The following is a 24620-nucleotide window of genomic DNA, read 5'->3' on the forward strand; positions in this document are numbered from 1 at the left end:
AAAATCATTCAGAATAATCATAGGCTTTTTAAATTTATTTTACATGTAAGCTATCATATTTTTGCTTAAGAAAATTGAATTTTGCTATACATGTGCATTGACAAATTATGAAATACATGTACTTGTACTATAATGTATATCTCAATAAGAGATACTCACGAGAAGAGCAAATACCATCTGACATTGAAACATCATCAATGGCAATATCACCTCGATAACTTCTACCAACAACTCCCTCAATCACCATCTATTTATTAAAAAATCAGTACTTAATGAATTTGTTCCAAGATACAGAATTAAATAAAATTAAAAAAAATATGACCAACCAAAGTTTTACTTCATGCATAAGTCTCTGATAATTCCTCCTACCTGGAATGGAACTTTTGGAGTCAGAGTGATGGAGGCTTGAATCCATTTTTGTCCCTGAGTCCCTTGTTTTGTGAAGACAGGCTGTCCTAGGCCATTACCAGAGTCCATATAGACATTGAGATGGTCCACATGATCTCCATACATGTAGTACCAGAACGAGAAACACTTGTTACTGTCTGACTGTGAAAGTGCAATCTGTGGACTGATGAACCGTGCCTTGTCCCCGGGGTGACGAGGAGCCGATGTCTCAATGTAGTAGTAGAAACCAGCTGTAACAAATCAGGTAAGTTTTATACAAAACAGGTAGATACAGGAGAAAAAATGAAGCTGCAGTCACAGAGGAGTATACCGGTACTTCTAAAATTTGATTCAGAAAATATAAAAAGCTGATTATGTAGGGGATACACTCCAAGATAAAGAAAAGCAGTGACAGAATTAGAGAGATGAGACAATGGATGTACCATTAACTGGAATCTCCTCACCTGATGTTTTTTGTGTGTGGTCAGATGGAGGCCCAGTGTTTACAGTGGCTGTAGAACCACTCTTTCTTGTCCAATCAAATTGGTCAGTTTTGTCCTGTGTCCAGAGACATGGTCCACTGCTAAAATCACAGTTCAGCTGACCTTGAACTGCAAGTAAAGTATGGTAAAAAAAAAATGCTACAATGAAGTCAACTGTTACGACACAAAAACAAAAGATTTCTGACACAAAAGACAAATGGAATACAGATAATTTTATTGACATATCTGGTTTTAACGGCTTGTTCCTACCTGGTTGGGTTGAGGCCAAAGTCGTGACTGGTGTAGTTGTAACATTGTTCCCTCCTGCTGGGGCGGCATTCGGTGGACTGACTGAAAAAAAATCAAACAGCATCCATGTAAAACTGAAGCCATAGCCACCCACATTTAACACAAAGATTGTGATTTGTGTTCATTGATACTGAAGGTAGTCATCCCGAAATACTTACTACCACATGTTGCTGAAGAGAATGACACATCATCAATAGCAATGTCTCCAGCAAATCCATTTCCCCTTACTCCCTCTACCACAACCTAATCAAAAACATAACATTGGCTCATTCATCATTTAATTATAAAGAATTTTTACTGTGTTGTCTTTTTATGGTAAACTTTTATGTTTTACATGAATTAGCTATCATTGTGACATTACCCATCATTATATGCCACTTTTCAGTGAGGCAGAAAGGACAGCATACATATGTTTGCATTGAATAAGAAATATATAAATGCAAAGGAAAAAGAATGCTAGAAATGGTCAGACATAGAAGAATAAATTATTGTCCATCACTTTATCTCACAACAACAGATAAATGGAATTGTAAGCTGGTTGATCAATTGGTGTTGATGGAAAGGTGGCCCTTAGTTAGACCTGTAAAGGATAACAATGATACATATGATATCACATTGAAGGCACCTACCTGATATGTTGTCCTTGCACTGACTGGCACCTGACCTTGTACCCATTTGTCTCCTTGATCTCCACTGATCGACCACACAGTGTTATTGGTGCCTGCATCAGGATATAGGATGTACACATTGAGAGTACCAATGCTACGCCCATTCATGTTGTACCAGAATTGAAAGCACTTGTTTTGATTGGCTGAGAACCGTGGACTAACCAGCCAACATTTGTCTCCCTGAGTTCTTGGGGAAGAAGCTTCAAGGTACAAATAGTGACCTAAAAAGAGATTTTTATTTAAAAAATTAATTTCTGCTTTGGAACTTCCTTAAGCAAACAAAATATCTGCCTGAAACTAAAATGAATATTTATAAACTGTACACAACTATGTATGCAGCATAAGACTAACCATTAGTGCTCTGTAAGGTGTGGTCATTGGTGGGGCCTGTTCCTCCAGAGGTTGTACGACCTGACCCCTGTTTCCAATCAAAGTCATCTCCAGACTGAGCCTCTGTCCATGTGCATCGACCTTTCTCAAAGTCACAGCTCCCTACAAACAAAGAATCCACAGTGAAGGAGACTGATTTATTTGGGGTATTTATAAATAATTTCATAAAGTTAATTTTCATGCATGAACCACCACTGCCTAAATTCTCTGAAAAATTTTCAATAAAGATGTGGTACATATATGTACATGTATAATCATTAGACTTTATAGTAAATTCAAATTCGCTTAGACATCCATATATCTAGATTATACTTATTCTTCCACTTTACAGTAATTCTTCAAAGAGACTGAAGAAGTGCATTTTACATCTAATGCTTATCTATGGCTAATCTTTAAAACTTCAACATTACTTATTTTTTTCAATTTTCAAGTCAATTTAAGTGTCTGAAAAAAATACCAACCAGGGGACTGACATGATCCATTGACAATGGAGACATCATCAATGGCGATGTCACTGAGGTATCCTGTCCCTCTTACCCCCTCAAAAGCTACCTGTTCAAAAAAAAAATATTATTGATGTTAATACTCAGAAAAAAAAATATATTAATAAAGCAACAAAATATTAAATTCAACTGCTGTAAATCAATAAGATGTACATATACACATAAAGGTAAAGCAGCTTTAACTTAACATAAATAAAGCACGTCCAGAGACTGTTAAAATATACAGTATATACATAAACATACAAATAGAGGTTTAATTAAATATTGTCTCCCTTTTTTGTTTTACCTGATAGGTGGGTGTGTTTATCGCAGTGTTCTGCAGAGTTACTTGAGCAACATTCCACTTGTTTCCTTGATTCCCAGTCTTGGTCCAAATGCTTGCTCCTACAGCATTGTTTGTAGGTAATATCAGCTGAGAAAAAAGATTTCCAAATATAATAGTCATTAGTTATAACCTCTTGTGAAAGAGGAAATGTAAAGTACATGGCCTTTACTTCATTTCTTATTAATAATACATTGTAATGTGCATGGAGTAATTTTCACTAACTTTTTTTTAATAATTCTTTGCATACCACATCTTGCCTATTGAAATAAAAATGCATCATGGAATCAAACCCTGTTGTATGTTATTTTACATGGATTCGCATAATTGACAACTTGGGGACATTTCTGTGTCTAGTTTCTGTCTGACTGGATATTTTCATTGCCCGACTTCATACCTTAACATTGAGTGGGCCTATATGACATTTTTTACATTGCCTGACTTCATACCTTAACATTGAGTGTGCCTATCTGTCTTCCATACATGTGGTAGTAGAACTGCAGGCACTGATCTTGATGAATTGAGGGATACACTGGAGTTAACAGTCTAGCCTTCTGACCAGGTCGGACAGGAGAAGAGGCCTCAATATACATGTAGTGACCATTGGCTGTACCATACGTGTGGTCAGCAGATGGACCAGTGTTACTGCTAGTGGTGGATCCAGCCTGGCGTGTCCAGTTAAAGTTATCAGTCAAATCCTGTATGTAGTTACAGATGTAAACATCCTCAAAGGTACATTTGGTAGGCAAGGCTCCTGGAGCTGCTGTAGAACCTAAAGCAAAATCATGTCTGTAAGACAAACTATTAAAGTTATATGGTTTAATGAGTGGTATATACATCACCAGCACATTACTATGTACATGGACTTAATGTTATAGCTATTGATGTAATATGCATATCTGATAATGGACAAGGAATGTTTAAATTCTGTATGCAGGAAAATGTTTGCCCTGTTTTAGTTTCATCTCTTTGCCCCCTCATTATAGGTAGGCAAATTGAAATGAAGGAAATTCAAGGAAGAAACATAACTGTATCTGGTAAATTAGAAATGGGAAAAAATTATTTGCATGTGTGAAATGACAAATATAACCCTGTATACAGTGTAATTCTCTGAATTGAAAAGTTAAGAAGCATTACAACTGGTTTTAGAGCCTTTGTACACTGACCTCCACAGGCCCCGGAAGCCAGAGAGATGTCATCTACAGCTATGTCTCCAAAGACACCATTACCTCGTACACCCTCAAAGATGACCTGTGTAATAAAAAATAGATCAGTACTTAATCATCCAATAATCCTGTATTATTCAGATCATTACAAGACATCTAATATTTACAATAAATACAAAAATAAGCAACATAACAAATAAGTGAATCCTCTTAAAAAATCAAGTTGTTTAAAATAATATTATACAGAATAAATTTATCCACATTTGTCATCCACACTCACATTGAATTGTTTGTTTTTGTTGATAGTGACTTGGGCCTGATTCCAGCGATTTCCCTGAGTTCCTTTCCGTGTCCAGATAGGGGTACCTAAATTGGCTCCAGCGGGTATGTACACATTCAGACGGTTGACATGGGCTCCATACATAAAGTACCAGAAGGTCAGACAGCGGGGGTTACTGGACGCTGCCACTGCAGGACTGACCAGCTGGGCGGTGTCATTAGGGCGGCGAGGAGCTGAGGCCTCAATGTACACATAGTATCCTCCTTTACAACAGAGTAACATTACTTCAGAAAAAATGTTCATAATCTTGTACTGATTGGTTGTACAACAAAAATATACTCTTCGAACTCACTTCCTGAGGTGTGGTCTCTCGGAGGTCCAGTGTTGACTGATGAAGTGGCCCCCTTATGTCTAGTCCAGTCAAAAGTGTCCCTTCCTCTGCCTTGAGTCCAACCACACAAATTACTTTCAAAGTTACAGTTGAAAGTTCCCAAGGCTGAAAAATATTGAATTCAAGTTTAAATTTCTGAAAAAAAAATACCATACATGTATTACATGGATATGGACAAACTTAACTTATTGTGACAAAATTTAAAACTGTATCAGTTTTTATCTCATTAACCAACTTGAATTTGTTGAAACAAAGTTTAAAACTGTTTCAGTTTTTATGCCATTGACTAACTAGATGTTGCTGTAACAAGCCGAGTGGTAGTGGGAGGTACAGTAGTCATGGTGACAGAACTTGGCCGAGCCTTTGCTGGGGACAATCCGCACGCTCCATTAGAGAAAGAAAGGTCATCTATGGCAATATCACCAGTGATAGAGCTACCCACTATTCCTTCAATGATCATCTAAAATATTAAATTCATTTAAAGATTCACTTAGACATAAGTAAATACATCTTACTTTCAGTTTTGTATTAATAGGATATACAAATAGTAGCTAAACCATCTGATTATGTTTGACTTACATTGAAGCTCTGGGTGCTGGTAACAGATAACTGAGCAGACCTCCATTGGTTTCCTTGGTTACCACTGAGAGTCCATAGCAATGTGTTAGAAGAGACATTTTTAGAAGAGTAAATATTCAGTGTTCCCATGGTTCTGCCATACATGTGATACCAGAACTTGAAGCACTTGCCAGAGATTCCAGTGGGGGCTTGAGAAGCACTTATCAGTTGTGCCTTCTGCCCTCGTCTCCTTGGGGCACTGGTCTCTATGTAAGCATATAGTCCTTTACTATTATGAAGAGTATGATCTGATGAGGGACCAGTACCTCTTGATGCTGTACCCCCACCATGAATCGACCAATCAAAATCATCAGTACCCCTGACATTCTGCCAAGTGCAGAAATTTCGCTGATCAAAGCTACAAGCACCTGTTAGAAAGTAGTATAATTATAGTCATTAATTAAAAACATATTTGAAATAGGTACATGTAAGTATTAATTAGACTACAGTTGAAATTTGGTATTTTGAAAACTGATATCTCGAACACAATACAATGTCAAAGTGATTTGGAAATCCAAAACACTTATTTTTTAAGTATTTTACCCACGATATCTCAAATCCACAGATATCTCTAAGTTTTTTCTCAGTCCCATCGAGTTTGAGATATCAAGATTTGACTGTAGTTTTTTAACACGATCAGTACCTGGATTTCCACATCTTCCTGGTTTGGCTACAATGTCATCAATAGCAATATCTCCTTGGTAACCATTACCATGTTTTGCTTCAAACACAAGCTACATCAAAATGATATCACATTTCAAATTCTTTAATTTCTCTAAAAAATACAAATACTATAAACACTTGCTTTGGTGTAATAAAAATGCATCACATATTTCATTGTAAACATAATTAGTGATGATCAAAAATTAGTACACTTTAAATTATGGTCCTTCATTTCTAAGCACAAAGAAGGAATTCATAAATTAAAAAGAAGAATGCTAAGATACAAAAGCTTTAAAACAAGAACACTGTCAAATAAATATGTTAAGAGTCATTAAAAACTCCGTCTACTTACCGTGTATGGGCTTGAGGGGTTTATGGAGATTTGAGCCAGGTTCCATTTGTTGCCTTGGTTTCGCTGTCGGCTCCACACTGGACTGCCATCGTTGCCTTGTCTAGTGTAGACATTCAGTGTTCCAATATTCTGTCCATACATATGGAACCAGAAGGTAATACAGGTGGGCCCAGTTTGTGTTTCTTGTAATGAATACAGCTTTGCCACTTGGTTTCTTACTCCAGAGGCCTCAATATACATGTAATGACCTGTATAACAAATGAGTGTATACATGTAATAACCTATATAGCAAATCAGTAAACATGTAATGACCTGTATAACAAATCAGTATACATGTAATGACCTGTATAACAAATCAGTATACATGTAATGACATGGATAACAAATCTGTATACATGTAATGACCTGTATAGCAAATCAGTATACATGTAATGATCTGGATAATAAATCAGTTTATACATGTAATGATCTGGATAACAAATCAGTGTATACATGTAATGACCTGCCGTGGATAACAAATCAGTATACATGTAATGACCTGTATAACAAATTAGTATACATGTAATGACCTGTATAACAAATTAGTATACATGTAATGACCTGTACAACAAATCATGGTGTTGTCAATGATAGTATTTTACCTGTGACACATCCAAAAGACATGACATTGTACTTCACATGTGACTGGTGTGGTCAGTATTAATGCTTTACCTGTGGCTGTCCCTGTGGTGTGGTCAGTATTAATGCTTTATCTGTGGCTGTCCCTGTGGTGTGGTCAGTATTAATGCTTTACCTGTGGCTGTCCCTATGCTGTGGTCAGTATTAATGCTTTACCTGTGACTGTCCCTGTGGTGTGGTCAGTACTAATGCTTTACCTGTGGCTGTCCCTGTGGTATGGTCAGCTGAGGGTCCAGTGTTGGCAGATGGTGTGCCACCTTTCTGCCACTTCCACTGAAGTCCTGAGGACAGTTGGTGGTAGTTACAGATCGACTGAGACTCAAAATTACAGCTCAGCTGTGGGATTGTTGTGGCAGTGTTAGGGTTGGCTGTTGTATTCAAATTCTGACCTGTACAAATATAATTATGAAATGAAAGAAGCTTCAGGGGAAAAACGGAAATGCATGGGTTTTAGAAATACAACTAACAGGGACTTCTGAGCATTCATATATCAGGAACAAATTGTTTAAAGTTTACTTTCTACCATAACTGTCTTGTAAGCCACAAAACATGGATGAAACATTTCAAACATTAAGTTCAAATTGCAATTCAAAATAATGCAATTTATTTGCTGCAACATAATCTGTAAATTTAAGATCACATATTATTACATGGTACTTCAGGAACTGAGTTCTAATATAGTGTTACTCAACAGATCAAATTGTAGACTACACAATGTAACAATATGAACAAAATTTACAAACCACTGCAAGCTCCTGTTGTTATATTTACATCATCAATGCCAATGTCACCTCTGTAACCTGTGCCTTTGGTGCCTTCAACGACCACCTGAAAATTCACATCAATTTTCATTCATTCATTAAAAGAAAACACAGTAACCTTGTTTGAATTTATCCTTAACAAGTGCATAATCTAAAAAATATTCCTCTTTAATCAAACTTACATTGAGGGGCCCAGGTCCATTAATAGTTACTTGGCCTTGTTTCCACTGACTTCCTTGTTCACCCTTTCTGGTCCAAACAGCTGATCCAAGTGCACCACCTTTTTTCACATAAATGTTCAGATTGTCAACATGATCTCCATACATGCTGTAGTAGAAGGTAAAACACTTTTGGCTTCCTGCAGTTAACTGGACAACGGGACTTATAAAGCGAGCCTTCATACCAGCAACCTGGGGGGCAGAGGCCTCCACGTAATAGTAATAGCCTTCTGTTTAATAAAAAGACAATTCAAGGATTAATAAAGGTTCAAGGGAAAGCTTATATTTTTCTTTCTTAAAACTATCAATAATAACAAACAAACAAGACAAAGATGTCTTATGATTAAGAAATCAGACTATAAATAAAATTTTCTGCTTTCGAGAACCATTCTTCATTTTTCTTTTCACAGATGTATGTTACATGTATGCTAGGAAATAAAAAGACATTGCATGGTCGAATGAAATAATAATAATTTAGGAAATTCAATTCTATATATGTAAAGGAGCCATATTTGCACATTAAGGGTACAAACACACCAAAAAAATGCACATACATTATACAACACATGAAGCAATATCATTTTATCATTCTTATTATGTTTCAACATAATGACAAGAGAAATCAGAAACATTTCTTACCAAACTTACTTTTGACATCTTTTGGACGAAAAGCCTTCCTTGAGATTGAGTACAAATACATGTACATTTCATCATTCTGGGAATTTCTGGTTTCTTGTTGACAAGAAATATTTGAGGAATGAGATTTAAACAATTCTTACTTCCTGTTGTGTGGTCTCCATTTGGTCCAGTATTAACTGAAGATGTTGTCCCCATCTTCCTTGTCCAATCAAAATTGTCCGATTTGTCTTGAGTCCACCCACAGGAGTCGTAGGTAAAATCACAGGCAAAGCTGCTTCCTCCTACGGAGGATACCAAAAATAAGGCTTATAAAACATTAACCACAAAAACTCTAGGAATTTCAAATTGTTTCCTATGGCCAGTAACCCCTAATTTTGGATGAGAAGTATAAGTGAGGCTTTAAAAATATCTTTTTTCCTATATCCACTATGATAACTTGAGTGACCTGAAAATTGTTTTATTTCTATTTTTCTCCATTATTAAGAAATACATTATACCTGTAGGTCTGGCAGTGGTGGCTGCAGTGGTGGTGGTGGTTGACAGAGTGGTGCTGGTAGTAGGTGTGGTGCTGACTGTGGTGGGTTTCTGAGTCACAGTGGGGACAGCATTGCTTGGCATACCTATATGTCAAAAAAATCAAAAACCGGCATATAAAAAATAAATCAAGAATAACACCACAGGCAGTTTTCATTTATTATGTGTATTACCATCAGCATACAATAGGTGGATAATACATGCAGCATTTATAAAAACAATTCAAGGGCAATTTACATTTAATGTTGCTCAAGAATTTACTGAATATCTCTTACGTGAACATCCAACATTTGAAGAAAAGGAAATGTCATCTATTGCAATGTCTCCAAAAACCCCATTACCAACAGTTCCCATAATCAGCATCTGGAACGTGAACATTATTTGGAGTGAAGAACATTTTATTAAAAGTGAAGAAGAAAAAAAACAGATCTTTATAAGGGCTACAAGTTTTTAATAAAATTACTTTAAAAGATTAAAATTGTTCTCATCATTTTCTTACCATGAATGTTCCAGTTTGTTTGGGCAATGCAATCTGTCCCTGTTTCCACTGAGTTCCTTGTTCACCCTGTAGCTCCCAAAGTGGGATGGGATTCACTGTTCCATTGGGGAGGATCCAGATTCTTAAAATTCCAATGTTAGCGCCATGCATATGATACCAGAATGTCATACACTGGTGGCCCGTATAGCTCAGCATCTCACTGTTGAGAGTGGCTCTGTCTCCTGGGTGTCGGGGACTAGAAGCCTCAATGTACAGATATTGACCTAGAGATGAAATTGTATGCTAAAATACACTTCCACTTCCCTAAATTATCAAAAATTAATTCTCTAAATAAGAACTGTCAAAAAATTTTGAATCCCAAAATTCTAGAAATTTCACATTCACAATATTTTGAAGGACCTGCAATTTTTAAAAAAAGACATGTATAGTGTACAGTGTATTTAAAAGAGATTAAATTCTTCCATAGACAGTTATCTTACCATTAGAATTTCCCTGAGTGTGGTCATTCGTGGGCCCAGTATTTCTGCTGGCGGTGGACCCATGACCCAGAGTCCAGTCAAAAGTATCAAAGGCATGATCATTGGTGTAAGTGCAAAATCCATTGTCAAAATTACAGTTTCCTTTAACTCCACAGGATCCTGGTGTCACTGAGTAATCATCTATTGCAATGTCTCCCCTTCTGTTTCCATTCACTACCTCAAATACCACTCTGTATGCTGACCCAGAGGGAATGGTTACTGAAGCTTCCCTCCAATCCCTACTTTGTGAGCCTGATGTGAAAAAGATATCTATATAAATTCTACTAAACTTTTTTGTACCTTCAAAATAAGATGCCTCTGAGCCACAACACTAACTTTAGTCATGTTATAAATTAAATTATCAATATTTCACACAGAAAAATGAAGGGCAAAAATACCTGACAATTTCCAGAGAGGTCTTCCTAACACACCGCTGGCCTTTTTGTAGACATTGAGTGTTCCTACACCTGTCCCATACATGTTGTACCAAAACTTCACACACACTGGCTGAGCATTAGCCAGGTAGATAGGGCTGATCAGTCGAGCTTTGCGACCTCGGGGTTGGGAGGATCCTTGTGTGAACATGTAATGTCCAGCTGCCGTTTTATAGGTGTGGTCACTGAGGGGTCCAGTATTGGTGGACGAGGATCGGCCACTACCCCACCGCCAGTTAAATCTATCTGTTGTGTCCTGTACAAAGCCACAGAATTTATTGTCCTCAAAAGTACAGCTGCTGAGTCCTGTTGTGGGGGAGGGAGTTGTTCCTGTGAAGAATATGCCTACTTCAAAACCAGTCCTGATTTAAAGCAGTTCATTTATTTCCACATCAGACAGTTAGTTAAGTGTAGTGATGTACGTGTATAAAAGAAGCATTTAAATCAGCGTTACCATACCTTGTGAACATGTTCCATTAGCTATTGAAATATCATCAACAGCAATATCACCTAAATACCCAGCTCCTCTTGTACCCTCTAGGATTACCTGTCATAAAACAGGTATTTCAGGAAGTTTATATAATACTTCTAAATTATTTAATTGCAACACTAAAGAGAATTGATAGAGATAGATTAATCTAAATAATAGTGATATCCATCTACTCTTTCTATGATCATATCTCTGTTTTGTTTAGCTCTAGCAGGCATCATGACTGAGTATTCTTACGTTAAAGACACTCTTGGCACTGATGTCCACGGAGGCTAAATTCCATCTTCTGCCCTGTGTTCCTCTTCTTTTCCAGATTGGTTGAGAGGGCATTACCAGACCAGCCTGTACATATACATTCAGATTGTCCACATTTCGTCCATACATGTAGTACCAGAATTTGAGACACATTTGGCCCTGACTTGGAGGTTGGACATTGGGACTGATAAGCTGTGCCTTGTGTCCTGGCTTGGCTGGGGAACTAGCCTCAGTATAAATGTAGTAACCCCCTAAAGAAGACAAAAAAATTCATAAGTTTATCAATTATTAAAATCAAATTTCCATATATCATTTGAAAGATGATTTATTGCAACTTAAACTTCCGGGTACATAACATAGAAAGTCATATATTACAATTTTTAATAGACTAATCTGAGTAGATGGTATACTGACCACCGGTGTGGTCACTCGGAGGTCCAGTGCCAGAGCTGACTGTGGGTCCTCTGTTCCGTGTCCAGTTGAAGTCATCTGTGGTGCTCTGGGTCCATCCACACAAGCCAGTGGTGAATTGACAGTTAAATGGTCCATTGTTAGGGGCAACAGTCGTGGTCATTGGTGTAGTTCCTGTCACTTGGGGTGGGCTGGCTTTAGTAGGTTGTACTATAAACAAGTATATTTGTTAAATCAATTTTTGATAAATTCTATGTGGCTTAAACTTTTAGGCACCTTAAATAATTTGCAAAGCATGTTGATAAAGTTTTACATTAAAAAATGTCCATGTTTTTTTTTTTTTTTTTGGGGGGGGGGGGGAATTGTAACTGCACAATAAAATATATCCTAGGTTTAGCACTTAATGTGATACAATCACTTTACTATCAGATCTGTGATCAAAGAAGGATACAGAAGATTAACAGAAAATAATTTATCCTTACAGCCACAGTTTTGATTGGAGAAGGTGATGTCATCCAGTGCTATGTCCCCGGTGTAACTCCGTCCTCTACGTCCCTCAAATACAATCTTATAGTTCTGTTTGGATGAGATAGGGGCCTGTCCATTCAACCACTGATTACCCTGGTTACCCTGCAGAACCCACAGTGTTTGATTTCCACCACCTTCAATATGATATATTAAAAGATATTAGCAAAACAATATAGAAGTACATATCAAATATGTACATGTATATATCCATAAAGAGGTTGTTTACATTCCATCAAATTTTTAAAAACAGGCACTGTCATGATTCATTTTAGAAAAAAAAAAACTGTACCCATTTTAAATCATATAAATAAAAAAAAAAATAATAATGTATGTTAAGGATTTTTTTCTATCTGAGTATCTGGGATACATTATTTTCATTAATTGTTGATTGTGAACAGAAGATCTCTTTACCTGGTATTTTCAAGTACACAGTGAGCGTGTCTATAGTCTGTCCCTTCATATTATACCAGAAGTTGATACAACCAGCTGTTGTAGGAGGCATGGTGTTACTGACTAACCAGGCAGTGTCTCCTGGCTGACGAGGTGCAGAAGTCTCAATGTAGACATAATGTCCTGCATCAAAAAAATAAAATAAAGCATTTAATATGTCAAATAGTGTTTATACATTTATAATTGTAAAAAAAAAAAATCTATGAAAAAGTCATGTTCTTTAGGGGGGAAAATGATTCCCAAAACTTACTGTTCTTGTCTCATTTTTACATAATGAAAAATATTTGCTGCAGGAATGTTTACAGTGCATGATCATGAAATCATGCTCATAAAAATAGCAATGACTTTTTTTTCCCAAAAGAAACACCAATAATGAGATATTTACTGTATATATTTTGTAATGAAATTATTTCCATTAAATTGCTACTTGAAGTCATGCACAACCCTGACCTTGTCGAGTTCCCAGGGTGTGGTCAGCCACAGGTCCTGTACTTGAGGTTCTGGTACCTCCCTGATTTCTGATCCAATCAAAATCATCGCCACTTGCTGGGTTATTCCAGCTGCATAGATCAGTTTCAAAATCACAGGTTCCTGTTAATAAGCAGTGGTAAATAACCTTTCTTTCATAAAATTAATCAATTCTGTTAGTACTCTTTACTAGATGCCTTTAAGAAAAATTATTTTTAAAAAAGGGCTATTTGGTTCAAAGTAGTTAAAACTCCCATTTCTTCTTTTATTTTGATACCTGAGTATTTTGTGAACAAAAAGGACTCTGGGCTTTAAATCTACATTCACAGATACCTGTAGTACAAGTTCCTTTTGTAAATGACACATCATCAATGGCTATATCTCCTCTGTAGTTAGTTCCCCTTATGCCTTCAAACACAACCTGAAAAAAAGAAAGATTTCCAGTATTACCTCCTTGCCTTTTATCAAAATATTTATCAATGAGAAAGCAATTCCTTTTTGCAATGCCTTTAACATTCCTGGATTTCACAACAAATTAAAGCCATTTTTTTTTTAAAGAAATAATCTAAATAAAGGATGCATCTCTGCTGTGAAATCAGTAAGACACCTTGTATCCCTGGGAAGCGGTGCCCTGAGGTACACTCATCTGTCCCTTGGTCCAGCTATTTCCTTGATTTCCCTGAAGGGTAAATAGTGGACTACCCAAATTTGATCCGACCTGTCGATTAGAAAAAAACTTCACTAACAATAGAAATAATTTTTCTAAAAAAGAAAATCCAAATCTTTAAACTTGTCTTTAACAGTGTTATTTTAATTTTAATGATCTTCCTTTAATACAACTTCTTCATACCTTTGCATAGACATTGAGTGTTCCAACTCCATTACCAAGCATATGGTAGTAGAATTGAACACACATATCTGTTCGGTCTGTATAGCGGGGAGACAGGAGGCGGGCGATGTCATTTGGACGACGAGGGGATGAAGTCTCGATGTATACATAGTGACCTGAATTAAGAAGGATGAATATTTCTTTTATATTCTTTTACCGTTGTAAATTTACAAAAAGAAGAATAGTACAAACTGTTTCACTTTTTTTTCATTTTATATATCATCATATCTTTATATAAAATATATCATCTTTTTAAATTTTTTTTAGAAACACTGGATTTTTTAAACAATCTTTTAGAGCAGAAAAAGCTATTAACCCTTTTTCCAAAAGAACTTAAGCCCACAACCCCAAAATCTAAGGTGTTCTAAATCCATGAATACTAACTTTGCAAAAAAAAAAAAAATGCTTGTATAAAAATCACTTTAAGGTTCATCATCCCTCTGTACACTCAAATGAAATTTTGCTTTAATGACAATGATTTTCCTAAGGCAATCTAATTTATAATTATAAACATTTTTAGCATACACTGCCTTGCAAAATTTGAAATAAATAAACATTTTTTTAAAGGGATAATACTTAGTACATCAAAAATCCCAATGAGAGTTATCTCTCTCTTATCAGAGGATCAATGAACCTTGAATTCTTCACATATATTCAAAATCAATTTCCAAAAATTTAAATCACAAAAGTAGACTTTGATCTCTATCACAACTTCTGTAAAACAAGGCACTTGACACCAATAATCTCCCTTACCTCTTGAGGTACCATAGGTGTGGTCATTTGCTGGTCCAGTCCCCGTGGTTGATGTACTTCCTGATTTCCAGTTCCAGTCAAATTTGTCAGTTCTGTCCTGGGTGTATCCACAAATACTACTGGATTCAAATCCGCAGGTTCTTACAGCCCCTGTAGTGGGGGGTGTGGTGGACACTCCTGGGGCCTGGGTTTGTCCTGTTTCATATAGAACAAATATTTCGCAAATTCATAGTAGAATGTTTATGTTTATGTTATTGACTTAAGAGAATTGTACAATGGTGATCCATTTCTTTAAAGTTTTGATTGCTTCAATTCAGAAGTCCCAATAAGACTGTAGCTCTACTTGTATGTACTTATAATTTGCAAGAGAAAAGCTATTTTTAGTCTACCTTTAAAAATTGTGTACCTTGATGTTTCCTACATTTGTATCATTTTTTATTGAAACCAAAACCAAAACTAAAGAAGCACAATTTTGAAAGATTTTTACAGATTATCTTTCTTATATGAAGTAGCCATGGTGACACCATTCATCAATAGCTAAAATTGATAAAAAGAATTATGGACATAGGTATAGTTGATTGTGTAACAAGTATTATTGAAATCAGACCAAAACTGTCGGAGGAGTAGCATTTTGAAAGAATGCCATTCATTATTTTATTATTTGTAACCATGTATGCACTTGGTGTTAAGTCAACTTCATTCTTTTTACTTTTTAAAATTGAAATGGTCTTGAACTTTTGGAGTAGTAGCATTTTTGAAAGAATTCATTAAAATTTCTAATTTTTGGTAACTATGCCAACACTGTTCAACAAAATTTTAAAAAAAAAAAGAGACATACAAATCATGTACCTTGACATAACCTGCTTTTTAACAGTTTTTTTCTTTTTTGAAATCAGATGAAAACTACAGAAGTAGCACTTTGAAAAAAAAATTTTTTTACAGAGTACAGACAACAGCTAGACAAACAGAAGCATAGAGACGATGGACACCTTACAAATACCAGTGTTCAACCAGTAGAGGTATGTCAGATCTGCAATATGATTTACAATAAGTAGAAGAAAATTCAACTTAGTTTACCTGAACATGCACCATTTGTAAGAGATATGTCATCAAGAGCTACATCCCCTCTAATTCCATTTCCCAATCTTCCTTCAAATACAAACTACAAGAAGCCAATATTTTAACATGCATATTACTTACATCCAAGCTTGATGACATCTACACACAAAATTGGTCAAACTTTATATTATCTTACACATAAAGCAAGAAAATAAATTCTCTAATTTTTCACACATTGACTTACATTATACTGTACTGCCACATTAACTGTTACACGAGCTCGTCTCCATCGGTTACCCTTATTTCCTTTGCGTGTCCAGATAGGAGTTCCTAGTATTGACTGAGTCTGTGTGTAAAGATTTAAGGATCCAATGTTGGACCCATACATACTATACCAGAAGGACAAGCAGCGAGTGTTTCCACTGGAGGAAGGCATTATTGTAGGGGATTTCAGCTGAGCCGATTCATTCACATGTCTGTTAGAAGCCTCAGTGTAAATGTAGAATCCCTCTGGAGTAAAGAGATTTATGATCAATACAGCAAGCAATAATGAAAAATAAACACATTCAGACATCTTCCATTGTTGATCAGGAAGTTTGACAGATTTGTTTATGATCATATACATGTACATGTATGTTATTCTTGTCAGTCAGCTTGCTACATAGTTTAGTTCTTACTTCCTGATGTATGATCTCCTCTTGGCCCTGTTGAAGAAGAGCTTGTTGCACCTTTCATTCTGGTCCAATCAAAATCATCTGTTGGTGACCTCACCTGCATCCATCCACAGAAACCTCCCTCAAATGTACAGGATACAGCTAAAAAAACAAAGCACAGTGTAATCGAAGATTTTAATACATAATAATGCAGCACACCTTGACAAATGTTTCTTTATTAAGAGAGATGGATGCATAAAAAAAAAAACATCATCAGAGCCAAGCGTCTAGCAATCCATCCCAATCAATTTTATGACAGTCACTTGACTTGTTGGTTAAGGGAGAGGGGGAAGATCTTAACATACCTTTATATGAAGGTGAGACACAATATCATTTATATGGACCTTCTGATATAATTAATCTCAAAGGGCTCAAGTATGTATCTCCCTTTTCCATGCTTGTATTATGAAAATTCTTTCTTTGTTTACAATATCCATCCTATCATATACAATTTTATTCAGAACATTAGATATACATGTATGTTGCAACTGTTACAAGAATAACACTTTGGCAATCCTACATCCATTATCCATGCAAGTTTGTGCCAAGCTGAAATTACTGTTACTTGGGAATTATGTCATAATGGTTGAACATGATACCCTAGTGCTGACACCAAGGCTATGGCATCAGCTCTTCCTGGCTTTTTAAAGGTATGTTTAAATGATGTCATACAAGCAAACAGCTGACTTTTTGTACAGTGTAGGCATCATATGGATATATCCAGATATGTCTTGGGGATGGGGACACTCACATGATGGATTGGCTGCAGCTGTGGTTCGACCAGGAGTTGTCCTTATTGTTGTGGTCATTGGTGTTGCTGTGGTAGTTTGGGAGACAGGTCGAGCAGTTGACGGCTGTCCTACATTAAAAAAAATTCATTATTTCTCCTGTTAAGTTTTCAATTTCATCAAAATGTACAGAATTGCCTATTTCAAGTTTGGACTATTTATTTCACAAATCAAAAGAAGCCGAAAGGTGAAAGAACATACTTGCACATCTGGACTGAGTGACACTTATATCATCTATAGCTATGTCTCCCTGTATTCCTGATCCACGCAGTCCTTCAATAATGAACTGAAATGAAAAGGTGTATTCAACTTAAATATCTATGAGGCATTATATGTATGGTCACAATGGTAAAACATGAAGAAAAAATGTAGCATAATTATATTCTTCTAAAATAGAGTAAAATTTAACTAACTCTTCAAAACTAGTACTTGTGTATTGTTTCTGGTTTTTGTAAATCCTTTTGGATGTATTGATTAACAACATGTCAAGTCACCTTAAAATTAGACTTGGGACTCATGACAGAGACTCTCCCAAAGTTCCACTGTCCAGACTGCTGACCAGATAACTGCCATAATGGAGTTTGGACACCATTAGCAACTGCATACACTGTAAGGGTACCAATGGCGTTCCCATTCATGTTGTACCTGAAAAAATAAATCACAGAATGCATTTTCATATACATGTACATCAGACTTATAGGTTGCCTCTTTTTGTGCTGCACAAACTTCAAGAGAGAAAATATATTTACATTAACCAGAACTCTGATTTAAAAAAAAATGTACAGTTCTAAGGATTGAGTTTCTATTACAGTTTACAAGCAAATGAGAAGAAAACCTGATAATTTACCAGAACTGTATGCAGTACGTCCGCTGTGATGGTGGGAACACTTCGCTGATAATCTGTGCTGCATCTCCAGGAGCCCTTGGAGTACTGGCCTCAATGTAAATGTAATATCCTGAACAGAGAATTAAAAACATACAACATGCAAACAGATCAATGTACAAATTCAGTATAAAATAATCTTATCTATCTCACACATTTTCTTTCTATGAATTGCCATAAAGACAAGTCAATCCAGTAAGGACCTTGTGACTCAACATCCCACAACCCCAGCAATTAGACAATGTCTCATTCATCAACTATCACATGTCAAAAATGATCAACATATTCTTTACACTGTCAACTACAGGAGAAATCTTTTACTCCATATTGTGAATAAATATTTAAGAATGATACTTATGCTGAAGGAAAGAAACCAAACAAAAGCAGAGTAAGTTGCTTCTGGCACTGTTTTTTTTTTACACTGACCAGTCCCTCGGCTCCCCAAGGTGTGGTCGTACGTAGGCCCTGTTCCTGTGGAACTTGTTCTCCCCTTGTGTCTTATCCAATCAAACTGGTCTGTAACACTGTTACTCCACCCGCAAAAATCCTTCTCAAAGTTACAAGCACCTGCAAAAAAAATGAAATAATTTGGTATTTGTTGCTATGCTTATGACATATATCTTCTCTCTCTTCTCTCCATCTTTTCCTTGTATATATAATATCTCACCTCTTTTGGGACAAGATCCAGTGAACATCTTTGGGTCATCAACAGCTATGTCTCCTTGATTTCCTGATCCTTTACTCGCCTCAAACACAACCTGTAAATAGTAACATAACAATTCTACCATAGGCTCTTAAACATAATTTTTTTATAGCAAAAATTTATTACTTTAGGTACAGTCAATCCTTGTTAAACTGGACTTGTTTCTGAGCGAATTGTCTGAATAAATGAAGCATCCAGATTACAGAAATGTTCCTTTTATAATTGATAGAATCAAATGTAAATGCTGTTCCCCATAAATTTTGTCCAGAAGGTGAAAAATCCAGATTATTGGCATCTGAATTACTAAGACTTGACTGTATATTGATCTTCTACTAAAAGCTCATTTTTTGTTATTTGTCATTTTTCATGAATGCCTACACTGTATGCGGTTCCTCTAGGTATGGAGACTTGTCCAAACTGCCACCCTGTCCCCTGATCACCAGTCAGACTCCAAATAGGACTCCCCAGTCCTCCAGAGGTTTTCTTATACACACTCAGGGTACCAATGTTCTGACCATGCATGTTGTAATAGAACTGGAAGCATGTGGAGTACCTTCCACTGTATGATGGTGCAATCAAACGAGCTTTTGTGCCTTGTCGATGTCCATTTGCCTCAATGTAGACGTAGTGTCCTGAAAAATTAACAATGAAAAACAAATTATAAACATTTACAAGTATCAAACTTTTAATCTATTACTTGTTTAGGTTCTTATCTGGTGAGATGATTTTGACAACATACATTTATAATCAGTATTTTTATCTTTAGATAATCAAGCACTTTTGTACGTTATAATTACTTACTACCAAGTAACAGACACAATGGTCTTTATTGCAGCCCGGAGGACCGGGCTGCTCTATACATATAAGTTTAAGTGTTGGTATATGGGGATTGAGGTGGGAGAAGTTATTCAGAATTAAAGGTTTTCTAAACATTAAAAAGATTGTTAATCAGAATGTTCTTTCCCTTTATAAATTACGAGATACACAATATATTTACTTCCATAAAGTGAATCTGTTAAAATATATATGTTTTTCATATTTAATATATAAAGTTGCTTATCATTTACTATCGAAAAAACGACAGGTCCCTTTTTTTAGAACATCGAATTTCACTTATCGCATAAAAACGTACTTTACACAGCTCGTGTTTTACATTCTTAAGGTGAAAGACATTTTTGAAAATAGGTGATGCATGTGTCTGGTTTCAAATTATATTTTATGCAGCCAACATTTACTTGAGGAATTGATAAAATTTAAAAGGGTATCGTTTTTGTTCGATTTTCATCCGACTATAAGTTTTCAAAATATTCTCGACTATCGTCTCCATCATTCAGACGCATGCCTTTTTCACACATATCGAAGCGGTTTGATGATCAAGACTCATTTCCATTGTTTACTTTATTTATTTCCCGGGCGACAATTGATGGTTACATCAATGTTTTCTTGTTCAACTTGATGCAAAACTGGGATAGGAGATAAGACATTCATATAACTTATTCATAAAACCAGAGTCTTGCAGTTCAGAATGTTCTGATGAAAATTGCTCTTACTCTTTGTTTATCATGAACAAAAAATTACTGTTCTATATACTACTAACCTACTATGATTTTATTCATAATCATTTCCATCTGATCCCCCCCCTTGACCCCATCCCCCTTGTCCCTTCATCCAAAACAAGCAAAAAAAATAATGTAGATTTTAAATTTACTGTACATTAATTTTTTCATCAATAGATAAAGTCACTTTCTTTGATGTGTTCATCCTGGGATATTTGTAAATTTATAAAACTGCAGTGAAAACAGCGCTAGATCTAATGAAAACAAGATCTAATTCATAATCAGTGCCCTTTGAAGACAATCTTATTACCTGATGCATTGTTAGTGGTGTGGTCATTGTTTACCTGATGCAGTGTTAGTGGTGTGGTCATTGGTTACTTGATGCAGTATTGGTGGTGTGGACATTGTTTACCTGATGTGGTGTTCGTGGTGTGGTCATTGATTACCTGATGTGGTGTTAGTGGTGTGGTCATTGTTTACCTGATGTGGTGTTAGTGGTGTGGTCATTGATTACCTGATGTGGTGTAAGTGGTGTGGTCATTGATTACCTGATGTCTTGTTAGTGGTGTCGTCATTGTTTACCTGATGCAGTGTTAATGGTGTGATCATTGATTTCCTGATGCGGTGTTAGTGGTGTAGTCATTGATTACCTGATGTGGTGTTAGTGGTGTGGTCATTGATTACCTGATGCGGTGTTAGTGGTGTGGTCATTGATTTCCTGATGCGGTGTTAGTAGTGTAGTCATTGATTACCTGATGCAGTGTTAGTGGTGTGGTCATTGATTACCTGATGCGGTGTTAGTGGTGTGGTCATTTTTTACCTGATGCAGTGTTAGTGGTGTAGTCATTGTTTACCTGATGCGGCGTTAGTGGTGTGGTCATTGTTTACCCGATGCGGCATTAGTGGTGTGGTCATTGATTACCTGATGCAGTGTTAGTGGTGTGGACATTTTTTATCTGATGCAGTGTTAGTGGTGTGGACATTGTTTACCTGATGCGGTGTTAGTGGTGTGGTCATTGGTAGGACCAGTGTTGGCAGTGGCAGTTGACCCACTTTTCCAGACCCAGTCAAAGTTGTCAGTTCTGTCATTCTTCCACTCACATAGGTTGGATGATTCAAAATTACAAGTGACAGAAGAAGGACTGGGGGTTCCTCCTGGGGTAGCCGTTGTTTGACCTTTTGTTCAAAAAAGTGTTTTAAAATTAATAATGTCATTTTCTTTGCAATGTTATAAAAGAATATCCCATGTATATGAGAACAAATATAGAGGTTTTAATTCAGTTTTATTCATTTAGAATTATTCTGCATGTATGAAATGCCACAAATTATAGAAAATCATAAATTGATGTAAACAAAATAATACCAATTTTTTTCCTGTATAATATAATTTATTTTTACATCACTAAGTTAGAGCTTAGTACATTGAAATTCTCAGAATAGGATATAAATATATGAATTTTACTTCATGCACAGACCTTGTTGTCCACAGGGACCATTAGTGACCTGAATATCATCAACACTAATGTCACCCTTTCCACCATTTCCTTTTGTTGCCTCAATAACAAGCTGCAAGAAAAAAAAGATATGTTTTCCTTATTCTTGTGTAACAGATGTATAGTGTAGCATTTAAAGATGCCTAAATTTTACAATTAAGGAAGGTATAATTTTCAAATATTAATGACATGAAAAGCACAAATGTTCACAAACCTGGCCATTTCTAACATTATTGTTGCCTCTAATGTTGATACGTGCATTCTGCCACTGGGGCCCCCTATTGCCATTTCTTCTCCAGATTGGGTTCCTCAGATTGCCATTCCGCTTCAAGTAAACATTCAAGTACCCAACATTTGGTCCATACATGTGATACCAGAGGCTCAGGCACTTAGTCTGCCCCCTGTTGAGGCTCAGGTTGGGACTCTGTAGTTGAGCCTTTGATCCTTGGCGTCCTGAGCTTGTCTCCAAGTATATGTAGTACCCTTCTACAAGAAATCAGTTTTAATTATTAATTGAAATTAATTCTCTGATGCAGAAATCTTCAAACTGCTGAAAACATAACAATGATCTTAAAGAAAGCACATGGTTTAGTTTAAAATTTTGGTTATTTGACCAATTCACAAGATTTTTCAACCAAACCAGTAACCTTCAAAATAAAACTGCAAAATAAAGCTCATTTACTTACTTCCTGATGTGTGGTCACCTGGGGGCCCAGTTCCACCTGTTCCTGTTGCCCCCTTTTGTAAGGTCCAGTCCATTTGGTCAGATCCTCTGACATTGGTCCATTGGCAGAAATTGTTTTGATCAAAGTTACATGCGAAATTCTGTCCCTGTGCAGCTGTAAGTTTAAAGAAAAAAAGCTTGGTTCAGTGCTATTTTAAGAAATAAACACGTACAAATCATAAAATACCCTGCTGATTGTCCAACAGTAAAGAGCTATCGTGGATACAAATGTTAGTGTATGTTATCTTCATGCCAATCATGCACCTAATGTACATCTTTATATTGCTTAAAAACATTTCACTTCTACTGTTTAGCTCTCTCCCTTACGGGATTATTTCACAAATATACAGATCCTCAACAGAGCCACATATCCTCTAAATATATCCAGTTTCTGGGGCCCAAGGGACCCAGGGTCGAATCCTGCACTGGACTCATTTTCTTGTAACATTAATTATGACTTAGATCACAAGTTTTATTGTATCCATGGCTTTGGAACAGCTTTTACTCTAGGGGATGCCATCGGAAAGTATTGCAGAATTAAGCTTTGCTTGTACATCCCCTTCAGCGCAGTGGCTGCACAAACATCAGATCGTCTGTGTTGGCATTTGATTGGACGCGCCAGATTTTGTGAATCTCGATCCCGAAAAAAAAATTTAAGCTGTACTTATATTTGACATCAGAATTTAGTTAATAAAACGTTATGCAATTTCATGATTAGCCTGAATTTTATGGAAACAACAACCAACAGTCCCCACCCGTTCGTGAACATCGTCACAGCTAGTTACGTTATTGAACACTTTTTTTTCTCTCTACATGTACACATGTCTAAGGCAATGGAAATTTTTACACGATGTTCCAACAGGTTTAAATAATGAATTGCTTAAATACATGACGTAAATTTTTGAAGGAAATTTTATTCCCAAATTTTATCCACGATACCACTTCCTTGCGGTTGTTTTTAGGATATGTACTTAGTGTGAATTTATTCATTAAGATCTAACTATACTCGGCCATATTAAACTTGATATATTTTTAAATTACACATGAATCCAGAGTGTTCCTTAAGAAAATCCAAAACATAACTGAAAGTTACTGTATTTATATAAAATTATAGATTATGGTTGAATCCCAGACATTAGACATTTTTATTTATTTATTTATTCTTAATTATTTTCTTTTCTTTGTATTTATTGACAGCGTGTAATAATGAGGTACGTTTGAAAATTGAGATATTAATCATGAAACTCTTATGAAATCAGAATTAATTTCAAATTGACATTACCTGGTAATCCAGCCGCCAGGAGACAGAAGATTATAACGAAGTTCTGCATCTAAATATCTCCAGTCTGTGATGTTGTGGATTCTTCAAACGACAACAATTTTGAAGAAAAAAATCAAACAAATAAAAGATGAAGCAGTTTCACCTGCAGAAAGAGATATGACTGTAGCAGCCGGTGAGATATAAGTATATACTCCCCTTGGACGTCTCTTATCTAGGCAGGGGTACATCTACGAACGAACAAAGTCTGGGCCACAGATAACAATTTTCACTGGATACACTCTGTGTTTTTGTATAACGCACACCCGCATTAATAATCTTCACGTATATTTTTCTTTAGTTTACTGCGTACTGTATATGAAAATA

At 36.0% G+C, this 24620-nt stretch overlaps 1 protein-coding gene across 1 annotated transcript in view; it reads right to left on the minus strand.

Moving 5' to 3' along the window:
* The window catches only part of LOC133182779 (MAM and LDL-receptor class A domain-containing protein 2-like), a 67375-nt gene extending 42982 nt beyond the window's left edge, over positions 1–24393 (minus strand). Inside the window, 51 exon segments of the mRNA XM_061317628.1 lie at positions 160–247; positions 370–638; positions 852–998; positions 1140–1220; positions 1337–1421; positions 1808–2067; positions 2198–2338; positions 2698–2788; positions 3026–3151; positions 3511–3833; positions 4228–4312; positions 4508–4770; positions 4860–5003; positions 5190–5358; positions 5478–5884; positions 6160–6250; positions 6532–6779; positions 7407–7598; positions 7953–8037; positions 8153–8418; positions 8968–9108; positions 9325–9447; positions 9637–9724; positions 9861–10123; positions 10340–10630; positions 10777–11142; positions 11272–11359; positions 11540–11808; positions 11972–12178; positions 12451–12630; positions 12908–13069; positions 13397–13537; positions 13748–13835; positions 14022–14132; positions 14265–14419; positions 15057–15251; positions 16134–16218; positions 16360–16625; positions 16793–16930; positions 17580–17687; positions 17818–17902; positions 18111–18261; positions 18464–18572; positions 18926–19066; positions 19167–19257; positions 19581–19834; positions 21749–21934; positions 22234–22324; positions 22466–22737; positions 22938–23090; positions 24258–24393. Of these exon segments, the coding sequence (XP_061173612.1) occupies positions 160–247; positions 370–638; positions 852–998; positions 1140–1220; positions 1337–1421; positions 1808–2067; positions 2198–2338; positions 2698–2788; positions 3026–3151; positions 3511–3833; positions 4228–4312; positions 4508–4770; positions 4860–5003; positions 5190–5358; positions 5478–5884; positions 6160–6250; positions 6532–6779; positions 7407–7598; positions 7953–8037; positions 8153–8418; positions 8968–9108; positions 9325–9447; positions 9637–9724; positions 9861–10123; positions 10340–10630; positions 10777–11142; positions 11272–11359; positions 11540–11808; positions 11972–12178; positions 12451–12630; positions 12908–13069; positions 13397–13537; positions 13748–13835; positions 14022–14132; positions 14265–14419; positions 15057–15251; positions 16134–16218; positions 16360–16625; positions 16793–16930; positions 17580–17687; positions 17818–17902; positions 18111–18261; positions 18464–18572; positions 18926–19066; positions 19167–19257; positions 19581–19834; positions 21749–21934; positions 22234–22324; positions 22466–22737; positions 22938–23090; positions 24258–24306 (8608 nt within the window). The 5' untranslated portion in view covers positions 24307–24393.
* Positions 24394–24620: the final 227 nt, after the last annotated feature.

This window comes from Saccostrea echinata, unplaced genomic scaffold (assembly GCF_033153115.1).
Source record: "Saccostrea echinata isolate AGI-Se365-2 ecotype Australia unplaced genomic scaffold, CSIRO_AGI_Sech_v1 ptg000001l, whole genome shotgun sequence".
In the NCBI taxonomy this organism is placed as follows: Eukaryota; Metazoa; Mollusca; class Bivalvia; order Ostreida; family Ostreidae; genus Saccostrea; species Saccostrea echinata.